The 15,545-nt window shown below is 36.3% G+C and overlaps 1 protein-coding gene across 2 annotated transcripts in view; it reads right to left on the bottom strand.

The window, feature by feature from the left end:
* Positions 1-15,545, bottom strand: part of VPS13A (vacuolar protein sorting 13 homolog A) — a 116,968-nt gene that overhangs the window by 52,405 nt on the left and 49,018 nt on the right. For both annotated transcript variants that reach the window (XM_085313554.1, XM_085313562.1), the window contains 11 exons: positions 13,382-13,498; positions 13,200-13,303; positions 12,606-12,773; positions 11,623-11,930; positions 10,742-10,889; positions 9,610-9,760; positions 8,526-8,650; positions 7,461-7,639; positions 6,085-6,305; positions 2,565-2,797; positions 114-206 (listed from right to left, as the gene is read on the bottom strand). In XM_085313554.1, coding sequence (XP_085169680.1) covers positions 114-206; positions 2,565-2,797; positions 6,085-6,305; positions 7,461-7,639; positions 8,526-8,650; positions 9,610-9,760; positions 10,742-10,889; positions 11,623-11,930; positions 12,606-12,773; positions 13,200-13,303; positions 13,382-13,498 — 1,847 coding nt within the window. The remainder of the gene's footprint in view (positions 1-113; positions 207-2,564; positions 2,798-6,084; positions 6,306-7,460; positions 7,640-8,525; positions 8,651-9,609; positions 9,761-10,741; positions 10,890-11,622; positions 11,931-12,605; positions 12,774-13,199; positions 13,304-13,381; positions 13,499-15,545) is intronic.

Below are 15,545 nucleotides of genomic sequence, written 5' to 3' on the forward strand. Positions count from 1 at the left end.
TTCAGTCATTCCTATTCTTTTTTCTTTTTCAAAGAAAGACACCCCACAAGTACTTTAAAGCWTTCTGAGCAGGAGGGGTGGAAAACTAAAATCATAAGGAAAAAACTACCTACTTTGATTGTCAGAGATTTAATCGTTAGATCAGCAAACTGCGGGTTAGTACCTGACCGCTTCATTTCAAAGAAGAAATCACAAGGCTGTAATACCTATAGAAAGGAATAAAATAACATGCTTAATTTTAAAAAAAAATCTTTTAAAAAATACATGATTTTAAATATTACAAATACAAAATATTGACAGGAAAATATTGGTCCTTCAAAATAAGAGTAATCAGAACATAATATTAACAGCAATCTGAACATTAATGCTCATAAAAATACAGTAAAAAAAGGCATTGGAAGCAACAATTAGCCTTTCTCAATCATTAATGAGTCCAAACCTAGCTACTGTAAAACATGTTACATTGTAGTAACTCCATTCTTTAGGTAATGAAGTCTGCAGGTGTCCTCAAATGGTTCAAATGCCTATGACTTTTGAAGAGAACTAGACTTTTCAATTAATGACAGCAAAGCAACATCAATTGTCTGAAGTATCTTGCAGTTGTTCAGAACAAACAAATCACTTTGAATTGTAATTACTCAGTTCCAGTTTTACAATCAGCTCTTGCACACTCCCATTTACCAAAGCTTATCAAAACCATATAATAAACAAAAACTTTTGTAATGAATAGAGCAGTCGCATGAAATTAGACTAACACAGTAGTGGTAGCAGTATTTACTCTCCAGTTCTCATCTGAGAAGATACGCATCTGTGAATAACAGTAATTTCCAGTAGTATTAATTCTGCACACTTTCCTCTCTTCTCTGTCCTTTTTCTACAACAGACAGTAGGAACACAAAAATGTGTTTTATCATCCTTTTCCCAGCTGATTTCAACCTAACAGAATCCTCTGTCCATATTACTTTAACCACTGCTGCTCAAGTTTACACTTTTACTTCTCTTTTGCATTACAGACAGGAATGAAAACAACATGCCCTCCTTCAGACCTCCTACAGGTAAGAAATGGAAGGAAAGAATCTCATCCTGTGTGCTACTCTCAATCCAGAAGCTACTCTCCTGCTATCTGTAGAAGTCCACATTTCAAAATAAATCCACCTACCATTAATATCCCAAAGCTTAAGCCTTATAAAATCCCTGCATGAATATCACTTCTTAAAATTCTTGTGGTCTTCATGAAACATCATTCATAGAGTTCCCTTTCTTGACTAAAGAATTCCACTAAATGTCATCTGAATCTCTACTTCTTTAACTAGTTTCCTAGACTAAAATCATATAGTTTATTGAAAACCTGAGTTCAGAGCTTTCCTTACCTGCACATAATCAAAATGATCAGCTATATTGCTACCTGTTGAGAACATCTTGATTGATTGATGTTACTCTCTCAAGAGTATTCTGAGTCTTTCAGAAAAGGTAATGTTTTTGAACATCAAAACTAAGGTTCTCAGAAGTTTTCCCTCTTTATACTAAGGATCTTATTAGATACAGATAAGATTTCTGATTCTGCAGTAAGGCCTGAAGCTTTCTTTGCATTCTGCAAAGCTTGCCACATCGGTCAGCTAAGAAATGGAAGTAAAGAGACTCTGCACTGTATCATGACCAACAGTGCAAGAGTACCACTTTCTATTTCAATCAGACACTAACACAATGACTAGATTTTTAACAGATCACCCAAAAGATGTGCCTATACTCAAAGAGCTTCTATGAGAGTACTTGATAAGGAGATGAAGTAGAAGTCACAGTCCTTCGCACACTTATGCTTTTTTTCCAGCCTAGTTGGCTCCATAAATTATGCAGGCATAATGAATAGYTGAAAGGACAAGCTCTTCAAAAGTCATCTTGCAGTCTAAGTACACAAATAAATATTTGGATATACTGGCAAGCTGAATTACTTCTCTAAAACAACAACATCATTTTAGAGTTAACTGAGGAAAAACTCTGGTCTAGTCTACTGTGAAGGCAGGAGATATTATAAAAAGCTTGAAGAGTCAAGGTGTTCCCACCCTGCCAATGTCTGATTCTGTTGCCAAAGTATAAAAAACCAAAGTATTATTTTAATGGATTTACAGGTCTTAAATTCCTGAGCTGTACACCATAAGTAATTTAATTCATACTATATAATTTCTCCTCTGCCTGTGACCCTTTGCTATCCACTTAAATAGATATTCAATATAAAATTTTAGACCCAAAATTCCAAATTTAAGTTGAACTTCAAATAGTACATTCTTGTAAACTTCTGTTTATTTTGCTTACCTGTGACATAAGAGATTATATTTTTCTCCTTCAGACTCTTAATTTTACCTTGTTCCAAAAAAAAAAAAAAAAAAACTCAAAGCCACAAACTAAAAATACTAAACTGAACAAATACAACAATTTACCTTAGCCACAAGATGTTACCCATCTCTATAATCAAAACTTGAACAATGACAGCTTCTAAAACAACTTGCATATTAGTAGTGTATGTTATATAGTGCCTCGTAAGTACAAACTTCCATTTGAAAACTCACCGTAATAACGTTCCCTTTTCTTTTTTCTGGGAGAAAAGGGCATGCTTTCATTTGTATCTCTTTAACAGCAGCTGTCATGCTATACCTTTCAGGATTATTTTTAATGAAGACCTCACACTGAGCTGTAACCACCAACGCAGGAGCATCACTTCTGGTTAAATCAGCCACAAACACAATCTCTGGATTTTTAACAATAATATTCATTTCCATTGTAGTCACAGGCTGCAAAGATGCTTTAAAATGCAAATTAAGTTAGACTGATTGTTCAAAAATTAAGTGATCATCAATTACACTTCTTTTATAAACTTTAGAGGTTATTTAAAGATTTAGTGATGAGAGCTAGTTTAGTGAGAATATTAAAATGGTCAACTACAAGAAAACTGAGCGGAATGCCGAGAAGCAGAATACACACCACGTAGAGTAAGTTACAAAACCTGTATTCTACAAAGAGAAGTGATGATTTCTTCTTTCAAAAGATTACATACAGATTATTCCAATGCAGGTGACTTGCAAGTGGCTGTCACTGCAGGTGGTAGCCTTTCCATACAGAACCTTAATGACTAGCTTGGCAAAAGTCTACATCAGAGCAGAAAAACCCATGTAACAAGAAATAAAATTGCCACACGTTAAATAATGAGTATTTAATCAAAAAAAGCTAATGAAATAACTTGCATTCTAGCAAATTCTAGTAAATTCACTTCTTCAACACTCAATATTGGGTCAAGATTGGTGCATTCCTATGAGAAAGAAGTGCAGTAAAGGGAGCAGGAGATTTGCATGGATGAACAAGGAGCTCTGGCAAAATTCCAACAGAATGAGGCAGTCTACAGAATGTGCGAGAAAGGACATACCACTTGGGAAGAATACAGGAACATTGTGAGAGTATGCAGGGATGCGCTGAGAAAGGCCAAGGCCATTCAGAATTAAATCTGGCAAGGGATATCAAGGACAACAAGGGCTTCTTCAAATACACCAGGAGCAAAGGGAAGAGCAAGGAAAATATGAGCCTGCTGCTGAATGGTGCAAGGGCCCTAGTGATGAAGAACACAGAGAAGGTAGAATTACTGAATGCCTTCTTTGCTTCAGTCTTTACTGCTAAGGGCAGCCCTCAGGAATCCCAGAGCTTGGAGCCAGAAAGTCTGCAGAAAGGAAGAACTTTGCCTCGTCAAGGAGGATCAAGTTAGAAATCTTTAGGCAAACCTGACATCCACAAATCTATGGGCCCAGATGGGATGCACCCAAGAGTACCGAGGGAGCTGGTGGATGTTGTTGCCAGGCCGCTCTCCATCATCTTTGAAAAGTCATGAGGAACTGGAGAGGTGCCTGAGGACTGGAAGAAAGCCAGTGTCACTCCAGTCTTCAAGAAGGGCAAGAAGGAGGACTCAGGCAACTACAGGCCGGTCAGCCTCACYKCCATCCCTGGAAAGGGGATGCAACAGCTCATTCTGGATGTCATCTCCAGGCATATGGAGGAAAAGAAGGTGGTCAGGAGTAGTCAGCATGGATTCACCAAGGGGAAATCCTCCTTAACCAATCTGATCGCCTTCTCTGATGGAATGACTGGCTGGGTGGATGAAGGCAGAGCAGTGGATGTTGTGCACCTTGACTTCAGCAAGGCTTTCGACCCTGTCTCCCATAACATCCTCCTAGGTAAGCTCAGGAAGTGTGGGTGAGACGAGTGGGCAGTGAAGTGGATTGAGAACTGSCTGAAAGGCAGAGCTCAGAGGGTCATCATCAGTGGCATGCAGTCCAGGTGGAGGCCTGTGGGTAGTGCCGTCCCCCAGGGCTCAGGACTCACTCCCATCCTGTTCAACTTCTTCATCATGACCTGGATGAGGGCACAGAGTGCCTCCTCAGCAAGTTGGCTGATGAGACCAAGCTGGGAGGAGTGGCTGACACACCTGAGGGCTGTGCTGCCAGTCAGAGAGACCTGGACAGGCTGGAGAGCTGGGCAGACAGGAACCTCCTGAGGTTCAACAAAGGCAAGTGCAGAGTCCTGCACCTAGGGAGAAATAACCCTAGGCACCAGTACAAGCTGGGGGCTGACCTGCTGGAGAGCAGCTCTGCAGAGAAGCACCTGGGAGTGCTGGCGGATGACAAATTGACCATGAGCCAGTAATGTGCCCTTGTGGCCAGGAAGGCCAATGGTCTCCTGGGGTGCATTGGGAAGACTGTTGCCAGCAGGTGGAGGGAGGTGATCCTGCCCCTCTACTCAGCCCTGGGGAGGCCTCAGCTCAAGTACTGTGTCCAGTTGTGGGCTCCCCACTACAAGCGAGACATGGAGCTACTGGAGAGAGTCCAGTGTAGGGCTACAAAGATGATCAGAAGGCTGGAGCACCTGCCCTATAAGGAACAGCTGTGAGAGCTGGGCCTGTTTAGCCTGGGGAAGAGAAGAGTGAGGGGGGATCTGACCAATGTCTGTAAGTACCTGAAGSGAGGGTGTCAAGGGGATGGGGACAAACTCTTTTTAGTGGTGCCATGTGACAGGACAAGAGGCAATGGGCAGAAATTGAAGCACAGGAAGTTCTGCCTGAMCGTGAGGGGGAATTTCTTCCCTGTGAGAGTGACGGAGCACTGGACCAGGTTGCCCAGAGACGTTGTGGAGTCTTCTTCTCTGGAGATCTTCAAGGCCCGCCTGGACGCAACCCTGTCTAACATGCTCTAAGTGACCCTGCTGAGCAAAGGGGTTGGACTAGATGATCTCCAGAGGTCCCTTCCAACCTTACCAATTCTATGATTCTCATGCAGAGTATGCTAATGCTTGATGCATGATCTGCATTAGCAACATACTTTTATATAAACTTCCTGAATTGCTTAGAATTTGATCATCTACTAAGTCATAGCAGGCATAGCAGTTTTCTGGAGTACAGGCGGGAAAAGTAGGGGACACCTGCTTTGCAGACTTAATGGGAACTACTCGAGGTTTAGAAGCATAAAGAATAACCCAATTCCTGCTCTGATGCTCTAATGGCTTTCTGATCTCAGTTGCAGAATTTGTGAAAGACCTTTGGTCTGGCCCAATGGGGACACTGAGACTACTGAAGATTCACTGTGATTCACTGTGGTAGGGAGAAGAGGGCAAGTGGATAAGTGAAAGGCCAACATTTCAAAGACACGATAACTGGCATGATGAATTCATAGTTAAGCATAATACAGTATATCCAAGTATTTTCAAGAAGGATGAAAATGATGGTGGCAGTGACCATCATTATTCATCTTGTTAAGATAGTCAATGAAACCTAGACAGTGCTAGAAGTGACTTTTTTTTTTTTTTTTTTAGGAATACATTTGAAGTATTTCTATCATCTCTGACAGAGCTCCATATCAAAATAAGCACTGACTGAGGGATAGAAATCAACTTCTGTGGCCCAAAAACAAGTGTCAATGATGAAGACAGACCATTATACACATAAACAAATGCCAGAACTATCATAGAAATAATATTTTTATATAAGAGTATTAAAATGCTGAAATCAAATGCATAGTTAAACATATATTCAAAAATACTTCCAGTAAATACCTTGTTCCTTTAAAGGTAAAGACTGCTTGAGATTTCTCTGTGCAGCAGCACTTTCTGCATTAGCCTTTAGGAATATATCTGCAACAGTAAGTAGAAATTCCATGCTTGCACATAGGTATATTTCTTGAACAATCATGTCAAGAACAGTGCCTTCTCTCCCCTGCTTATAGCTTATATCCACCATAAACTTCTTTTCAAATCCATGTTTCATTTCCACCATCCTGAAAGACAATTAAGACAGCACTTAATGAGGCACTGAAATAGCCACTCACAAACACTGAGAGACATTCAAGATTCTTACTCCAGCTACAATATGACATTAAAGTACACTAAAGAACAGCACCCAAAATTTTTAAACATGACCAGTATAAACATTAACATAAATTCTGTAAGACAGCAATACCAGTAAGACATTAGTACACTTGCAGCATCTTTACTTGTAATCATTACTTGATTACATGAAAGAAAGTCCTTACTGCAAAGGACATGCACAGATATCACAAGTGACGTAATCTGAAGCACTGGATATACAGTGGACTAGAAAACGGAACACACGTGACAATTTTTACTACCAGGAATGGAAAACAAGCTTTCATTTGAAAGAATGAATGTTTACTTTGAACACAGATGAAGAAACAGAAAAAACAGAATTTATGATTAGAACAATGCAATTTCCAGTTTACAAGTATAATAGCACATGGAACAATATTTGCCATTCCTAAGATTTCACAAAAGAAGTAATTAAAACATAAAAATACAGAAACTAATACTGTGCAAAGAATAGAGAAATGAAACCCTCCAAATTCACCCTCCAAATTTTTCTGCTTCATGAGGCAAAAGGCTACCAGCAGTATTAAAATTGGATGTCCTTCTGAAAAGTAGCTTTGACATATTCAAAATTGCATAATTATTATTTTCCCCTCTAATTAAAGCTGTTCATAATTTATGAGTCAAACTACACCAAAACTATGAGTCCAACTACATCCAAATCATTACAACCCCTTGCTTACAGGTAACACCATAGCATGGTGTCATAATTGTTATTGAACAGTGTACTATTCACCAAAAAAAAAATCCTACTCTTACTGCCACAGTGACTTAACATATATGGAAACAGATTTCACTTTCAGTTGCTTTTACATATTTCAATTTGAAAGTTTGAATATAGCACCTACATTGGTCTGCCCCAAACAGCACCTGCAACAAAATGCAAGAAAGACAAAAACACATGTTCATGTATACAGAAAGTGACATATACTTTATGAACAACTTGCACCAAAAAGTACAGTTTCAACAAAATACTAGAAAAGAAAAACTTGCAACTCTTTTGCAAATTCTAATAAGCAATATTTTAATATTTATGTTAAAACACAGACCTTGGTGTAGCCTTCTGGATTGACTGTCTTTTATCATCTAATGTACAGTTTGCTAACTTGACTGAAGCATTCATTGAACCATCTGATAACATTTTGACAGCAGCTGACATCAAAACTAGTTTAAATTCTGCAAGTTTCAAAAGATCATCTCTTTGGTCCATAACTGCAGCCTGTTTAAACTGAAATGAAAATATTTTTGTAGATTTGTTTATGGGTAATAGATATGACACAGAAGTGTGATCACATTCTAACTGGTAAAGTTTATGACAGCCATGTATTAAATAAACCCACTAATAATTCAAAACATGTCAGTTTCCCTAAAAATCTATAACTTACACAGAGAAAGCTCTACAAACGCAAAGTTTTCTTTCCCACCAGCTTGCTATAGGAAGATTAAATTAATGAGCAGGAGTCAGTGCTTCAAAAGAAGGTAGAATTGTTATATGTACTTTTAGTCCGTTTGTTGTTTTAAGTTTGAAAATAAATGGTCTATGTAAAAATACCAAATGCTGTGAGAAGCTAAGCTGCATCTGATAAGACTATGTAGCGTTCAATCAACTATTGGAAAATTCTTCAAAATCTGAAATAAAGGATCCAAATTTACGATAAAAAAGCCACTGAATTTTTAGTTAAAATTTACTGAAAAGTTCTGCAAGTTTAAACCAACAGTAACAGTAAAAACAGATCAATACTAATCCATTTTAATTGTAAATGCATTGCAATATTAATTTTAATCTCTCTCCACAATATAATTATATGTATAACAAAAAAAGTTTGCATCCCTCTGCATTTTTTCAAAAAGTATATTTTATCTCAAGCCTGCTGTAAATTCTTAGTCAAGTCATAAAAGATRCCATTGCTTATGTCATCTCATCCAATTTCCTTGTGCCAGGTGATTTAGTTAAAAATAATTCTTCATCATTAATGTTTGTTACTACTGCTAGATATCACTTTCTTCACTCATAAACCATGTTCTCAGAATTAAAATACTCCTGTTAAGAATTTCCCGTACTCTAAGCAACCTCAAAGCTGTTTCTTTCCCTTTGCAATCAAAATTTTATTTACCTGTTTTGAATTTGGACTATACAGTACCAAAGTCAGAGAGTCAAATCGGAAATCCAGTTTTAGCGTTGTTTTAATTTTAATAGGTGAATGCAATTCCACCACAGCTGATGTAACAACAGTCATACCTTTCAGAAATTAGAAGACATTCACATTAAAGAAAATTAAATGAGAGTAAACAAGAAAAAATCCCAAACATTCTTACCAATGACTATCACAGAGACTACAATCTCCTCTCTGTTCCACATATACATTCATTTGCATTTTAATATTTTTGGTTTATTATGCTCCTACTAATGATTTTTGGTGAAATAACAAATTGGACAAAATAATCTGTATTTTCTACGCACAATCTTACCATCTTTAAGTTTGCATTAATATTATACAGTATTGTGCGCAAGAACTACAATGAATACAAGTTTACCTTTATGCTCACTTGTCTCATCTTGTCACGTATTTGCTATTTTTCACTTTTAACTATAGAGTTTAGTAACAGTCTTTTGTTCTTTTTAAATTTTTTTTATGTTCATGCTGAACAGTTTTTGGACAATAATGCCTACTCAACAGGAAAAATTTTTTGTGATGCTGTAATTCTGATAAGATAAACAGTTCTAAAATATAGGTATCAACAGAATCAGCATACAGGGAAAAAAAATATAAAAAGGATTACAGGAAATGATCTGCTTATTAAGCAAATTATTTTGTAGTCTTCTCATACCCACATGCAGGCACAGAAAAAACCCTGTGAAGATGCATGATAAAATGAACATAGTTTTCCAAAGTTGAGTGCTACAAAAACTATCCAGCAGATTTCTAGATGTAAACTGCATCACTGCTAGTACGACAAGATAGCCCATACAGTAAAACATACCATGCCATAACACTTACTACAGCAAGCCAGTTACTTAGTTTCTCCAATTCATTATCATTACTGTTGAGTATATCTCAGCAAACAATGCCAGCATAAGAGGCATACTTTTAAAACAGCTGTATCAGGCATCCTTTTATAAAGATAATTTCAACAGAAATGATAAATTTAAGGTAATACCTAAAAAAGCTGGACTGTGCTTGATTTTAGAAAACATACCTGCAGAGTGCTGTGAAGTACTACGTGCATCACTACAATGACTATTTGTATCTTTTGCTTCTGGTAAAGGTGGTGATGCACCAGAGCTTCCACCTATATTTTCATTTAGTGTCCTCAATATTGTCGTTATGTCTTCCTGACTGAGGATCAGCTTAAAGAAAATGAAACACACTATTAAACTTAGAATACCTCAGTTCATAAAACATTTGGTGACTAAAACTTGAGTTATCCTGAATTAACAAATTAAAAACAGCAAGATATTCTGAACCAACTTTGCCAGGAAGTAGAAAGTGTGTATACTTATATCTCAAAACATGCATTTAACAAAACAGCAAATTTATCTAATCTAAGTCTCTCCTTAGGAGACTGAAGAACCAAGTAAATTCTTTTCTCATCCACAGAACTCCTTAGAGCTTAAACTTCTATAAATCAGACATAAATCTTCTATAAATCAGGTTATAAAATAATCACACATTATTTTAATCTCTATCTGCAATCTTCCAGGCAAAGCTGTAAATTTACAATTTAGAACTTGACTTTTAGAAGGCACACTTATTGTTTGACCTATAACTGCTCAAAATAAGCGTATATGGATTTTGTCACTAGGTACTTTACARTAAGGTTTACCAGCTCCATTTCTAAATTCTGCAAGCCACTTTTTCATACAGTATGCTTCACATACAAGTATGCTTCACCCATTTCCCAAAGTTAAATTTAAACAAATGTGCACTGTTACACAAGCTTTCCACAAATACATATTCAGCACATGATCAAGTCTTCAAAATACAAACAAAAACAACCCAACGTTTTCCAATCCATCGTTCAGAAATACTGACAAACCAATAAAATTGAGGCTGTAAGAGCACATTCTTTTCTAACTTGCAATAGGATTATGTACCACAATGTCTGCCTGCAGTTATCACAGATCAAATCCAGGGCTTAGATTAGAATAAAAAGCTATTTGCTTATTTTTTCTCCATGAAACAAAAAAAAAATCCACTCAACCTGTACATCCTCAAGTCAAATAATAACCTAAGTAACAACCTAAACAAGCTTGGGCTCTCAGGGACAAAAAAAATGATGCCATCTCCCAAAGTTGTTTTAAGAGCTCTCTTCAGAAATTAGTGCTTACATTCATAGGCTTGAGTCGTCCAGATATTTCAATATCGGGAACTTCACTATACCATGCCGCAGCTAAATTTCGTTCAACAATAACTTCCAGATTTAGTGGCTGTAGCAGCTGTACTTCAGTTTGCAATGAATCGTTCTCATAGTATGATCTGTGAACAGAAACAAAATACTCCCAAACTGACAGACTTCACTCTTATGTTCTGGAGAAAACATACACAAGCACCTTTCCGACTTTGCCTCATCCTTTGGAACAGGGCTGTAAAATCGTCTGCATACTTGAGTGCCCGAGTCCTACTATTTCCAGCTGACACCATACACCACCAACTTGGCATTGTATTAGGCACATCCTGTGTGGCCAACAAGCTAAACTTACTACAAGTTCTGAAAATTTCTGACCTGCTATGCACTGTTTGGCAGTTCCTGCTCTATTCTGTATTCTTCAGCTGTTTCAGAACCCCTGTCGCCTGATTCTTCATCCCAAGCACTTGAAAATGAGACTTGGTGCAGTTTTTTACAGCTGTCTGACTTGATTACTTTCCTGCTATGGACACCTTGTAAAACCCATCAAAATTCCCATACATCCTGTCCCAAAGCACTGAATGATGCACAGATCTGTTACTTTAAATGATATTCCCTAAGCAAACATTTCCTTCAATTAAGAGATGTCTAAATGGCTATTCTCCTGAACCATAAATTGCAAATGCTCTTACAGAATCTTTCTCAATTTGCTGTTGTATTTAAAGATAATAGTATACGATAAATGTAAACCATGCAACAATCAAGCATTAATTCTTTATTTTAAAGAACTTCTCAAAGCTTTCCAACTGAAGCATCCCTTAAGAATTACATGAATTTTAAAAAATATCTTAAGCAGTATATTACCTGTATATCTTTAGTTCACTTAATTTCACGGTCATAGAGTCAATAACAGGTGGGAGAGTATACCGCGTTTTTGTTTTAGCAATAAAGAATTGGTTCTTTACAGTGATCAGACCAAGATCAGCCACCAGGACATTAGCAGACATCGCTGACTGTGGAACTATCACAACTGGTGCTTTAATATTTATATCTAGTGACAATCGGGAACTACGCTCTGCCAGTTCTTTTACACCTGTAGCTGCTTTCTCCGCTGCTTGAACAGTTACCTCAGTAACTGCTTCCTTGGCAGCTTGAAAGTTATTTATAAAAGCCTAGAAAAAAAAAATACAGATCTTATTAGTCATATTAAGAAATACATTATTTCAAAAACACTATGAATCATAACATTTTAACCAGAAAACTATCTTAGGATAATATAATATGCTAACATATATAATAAATTAGTAATTTATCTTAAGATAAAATATTATATGCTACTTTCTTTTTCCAATATGCTTTAACATAATAATCTCCCCCCAAAACATGTGATGAAGCATGCCTATGTAGAAATGAATAGCTATACCGAGTATTTAGCAAATCAGATGCTAACAGCAATGGCTTTGTAAAATGACTTCCATGAATTAGGTTTTACTTTTTCAGTTGGTGAGTAAAAGACAGTTTTCCTCAGCAGAATTTATGCAGAAAGCATTGATTTTCATGGTATAATGCTTACATTCCAACATTATAAACACTGAACTGAATGCATGTGTAACAGGTGTCACAAATTCTTAAACAAAACACAATTGTATGTTTAGCCATCCATTCCACAATAACAAACACATGGAGAAGAAACATCATTAGCCCAACTGCCAATCCCAACTAAGCTTTTACAAGAATACATAAAAGAGTTCTTACAAATGGGCATCATCCCACACATGTTTTTGCCACTTCTATCTTAGGATAGTTATCTGTATTCTAAGAGAAAATACGTGGAAATTTTAACTTACCAAAACAGAGGAAACAAACTTGTTGACAAAAACTACTTGAATGCACCCAACAGTTAGGTAAATACGACTGTCAACAACATCCATATTTGTATATGCAAGACCATCTGTAGCATTCACATAAGATATCATTCTAAAGTTGAAGACTTCTTTTCCCGTGATGTAAAGAGCCTTAGAAGGAAAGCGGTATATCTAATGTAAAAATACATGCTAAAGTATACAAAACCAATATGCAGTACTTAATGTTTCTAAGGCAACTTAAATTTAACTACATCAATCTTTTTTAAATAAATAAACAAACAAACAGACTTGGATCTTTGGACAAGCTGAAAATACTTGGCTAGAATCCCAGTTTGAATAACATCCATTAACGTCAATGAAATCAGGAGCAATAATGAGCAACAAGGCATCACAGGTGCACAAAATCAATTTTTGCCCAACAATCRTTGGTTTTCTGGGGGTTGAGGGAATATTCTGCCTACAGAAAAGAATGCTCCCAGCAAACACAGAAAGTAATGTAGAAATCACAGCTGAGTGATTTCACAAGCTATATTCAATTTCACATCTCCACATCAATGACACAAAAATGTAGACTACCTTCTTATACAATGCCATCTCATCAGAATCCAGAATAATAATGTTCTTTAATTTTGCATTGACTTCTGTTGCTGCTTTTTTCATGATCACTTGGCTATCCAGACCTTAAAAAAAGTTACATACAAAATTTAGAAACTATTCTGGTTTTGAAGTTTTATCTTTGATGAATTTTTTTTTCTTACCTTCAATGTGAATTTCAGATATTCTATGTTTTTTCTCTCTAATAAAGACACGTAGACAGGATAGATCTGCACATATATTGAGGTCGATAACATCTTCATACTTCGATTTTTTCGATGCTGTGGGAAATATAGATACTGGTATTGTTTCTTATGTACTAACACCACGAGTAATTTATTTGAAACTACGGGTATCAGTTAAGAACTTTTAAGTATGGTTTGAAACTTTTAAAATTATCATCATTTTACTTCAAGTAAAGAGATAGTTAAATAAAACCTATAGAAAAGGATTTACACTAAGAAAGTATAAAAAGTTAAGTTCTCCAAGGAGAAAAAAAAAAGATGGTAATGTTTTAGTAATCCTACTGTCGAGCCTAGTTTGTGACAAGACTATAGCACTGGCATAATGCACAACATTCATACCAGCAAGCAGGACAAGAACAAATTCATTATACATACACATCAAAGCCCTCAGGCACTTCACTACGGCAATACTACGGTATTCAACACTAGTATTTTATTAACTGCAAGGAACATGTTTAATATTCATCTACATGGCACAATGAAAAACTAGACATAATGTATCCAGGACTAAGCCATTTATCAAATAATAGAAACACTACAGCTATATTAACAACCTTTTACCTGAGCTACTGATCATCATTTGCTGTGAATGGCCTTACTTATAAAATGTAGATGACTTTTTAATTTTAACTACAAAACCTACATTTTCTAAATCCAAGCTTTAGACATGGAAAAAGCATTAACCGAACCAGACACTGAAGAAAAAAGACAGAGGAGAGCCTTCAAAGTGTGCATGAACAAGCGTAAGACCTGCAGAAAATACAAGCATAAATCTAGTGCCTTTCCTAAACGAACTGTCCACTGCCCTCCATTTTCATGTTTCCAAAATTGAATGGGAGTATAATATTATATTTCATTGTTAACAAAAACAAACTCTGCTCATTTTAAAAGGAGATGACTGACCACACACAAAACTAGCTGCAGTTACGACACTGAACACAGAGGCCAACTGATAAGAGATTCAATGAATACATTAATCCACTTTTTCTGAAAATCAAATTTGAAGTAACGTTACATATTAATTCAAAAGACAACGGGAAATACCATATCCCATATTCAGGAACTTTTTGACTATTTAAGTTCTCACACATAATTTGCAAGCAAAGCTGAAAACCATCAAACTAAAAATAATTAATATTCAAAACAGTTTTTCATAGCAGGTGAAAAGGTTTTCAGACAAGATATTTCATCTAAATATCAGGCATAATGCTTTCTGAGTTCTCAGAATCAAACTATGGTTCCATAAATGTATCAACTCCAGTTGCACGGTTGTTTTACACGTTAATAGAGACAAACTCCTCTGTCAAGAAATATTAGCCAATAACTGTCCTCCGTCAAAGTTTGACTTGTACAGTTATACTTGGGAGGTGGGAGGAAACAATACTTATGAAAGTGTATTTTGTTGCTATTCATTACAAAGCCTTTCAGCTAAACTAAATAACAAATAGCATGGAAATTGTCATAAATTAATAAGTAAGAAATGGATTTCATCCTTTCCCTCCAAAGACTGCATCAGTTACCACAAAATACTCCAGTGTTAGCTTACATATCAAAACAGTTCAAAGGTAGAGAGTGTTGAATATTCCGTTCACAAGTCAGTAAGCCACAGAACAGAGTTTGTTAAGTTCACAATCATACATATGTACCTCCCTGTACAGAAATAGTATTTCATCTGGTGTCCAAGCATGTACCTGCATCAACGAACTCAAACAACCACCATGATTTAGAACAATCTTACACAGAAAAAGCTAACACACTTAAAAATTAATACACTTAATCACACATGAATAGAAGAGTATTTTTTCACAGAACAATTATTCCATCTCTTATCTCTTAGGCCTATTATTCAACAGAGACTTACAAAACATCTTCAAAGGATGAGCCAAGGAATTAAAACTTTTTTGTAATTCCATGGAACAACAAAAATGGTCAGCAAAAAGACAGTGGCTAGGTGCCACGTTATCGTTTTTCCCACATCCCACACCAACAGAACTCAGCATTCCTAAGTCCTTTGGGAGGCCCATTTTCCCCAAAAATAAACGTTACAAACCTTATTTTCTCTCTTTTAGCTAACAATCTAATT

Source organism: Rhea americana, unplaced genomic scaffold, assembly GCF_003343005.1.
Source record: "Rhea americana isolate MKP2758 unplaced genomic scaffold, rheAme1 scaffold_11, whole genome shotgun sequence".
Classification (NCBI taxonomy): Eukaryota; Metazoa; Chordata; class Aves; order Rheiformes; family Rheidae; genus Rhea; species Rhea americana.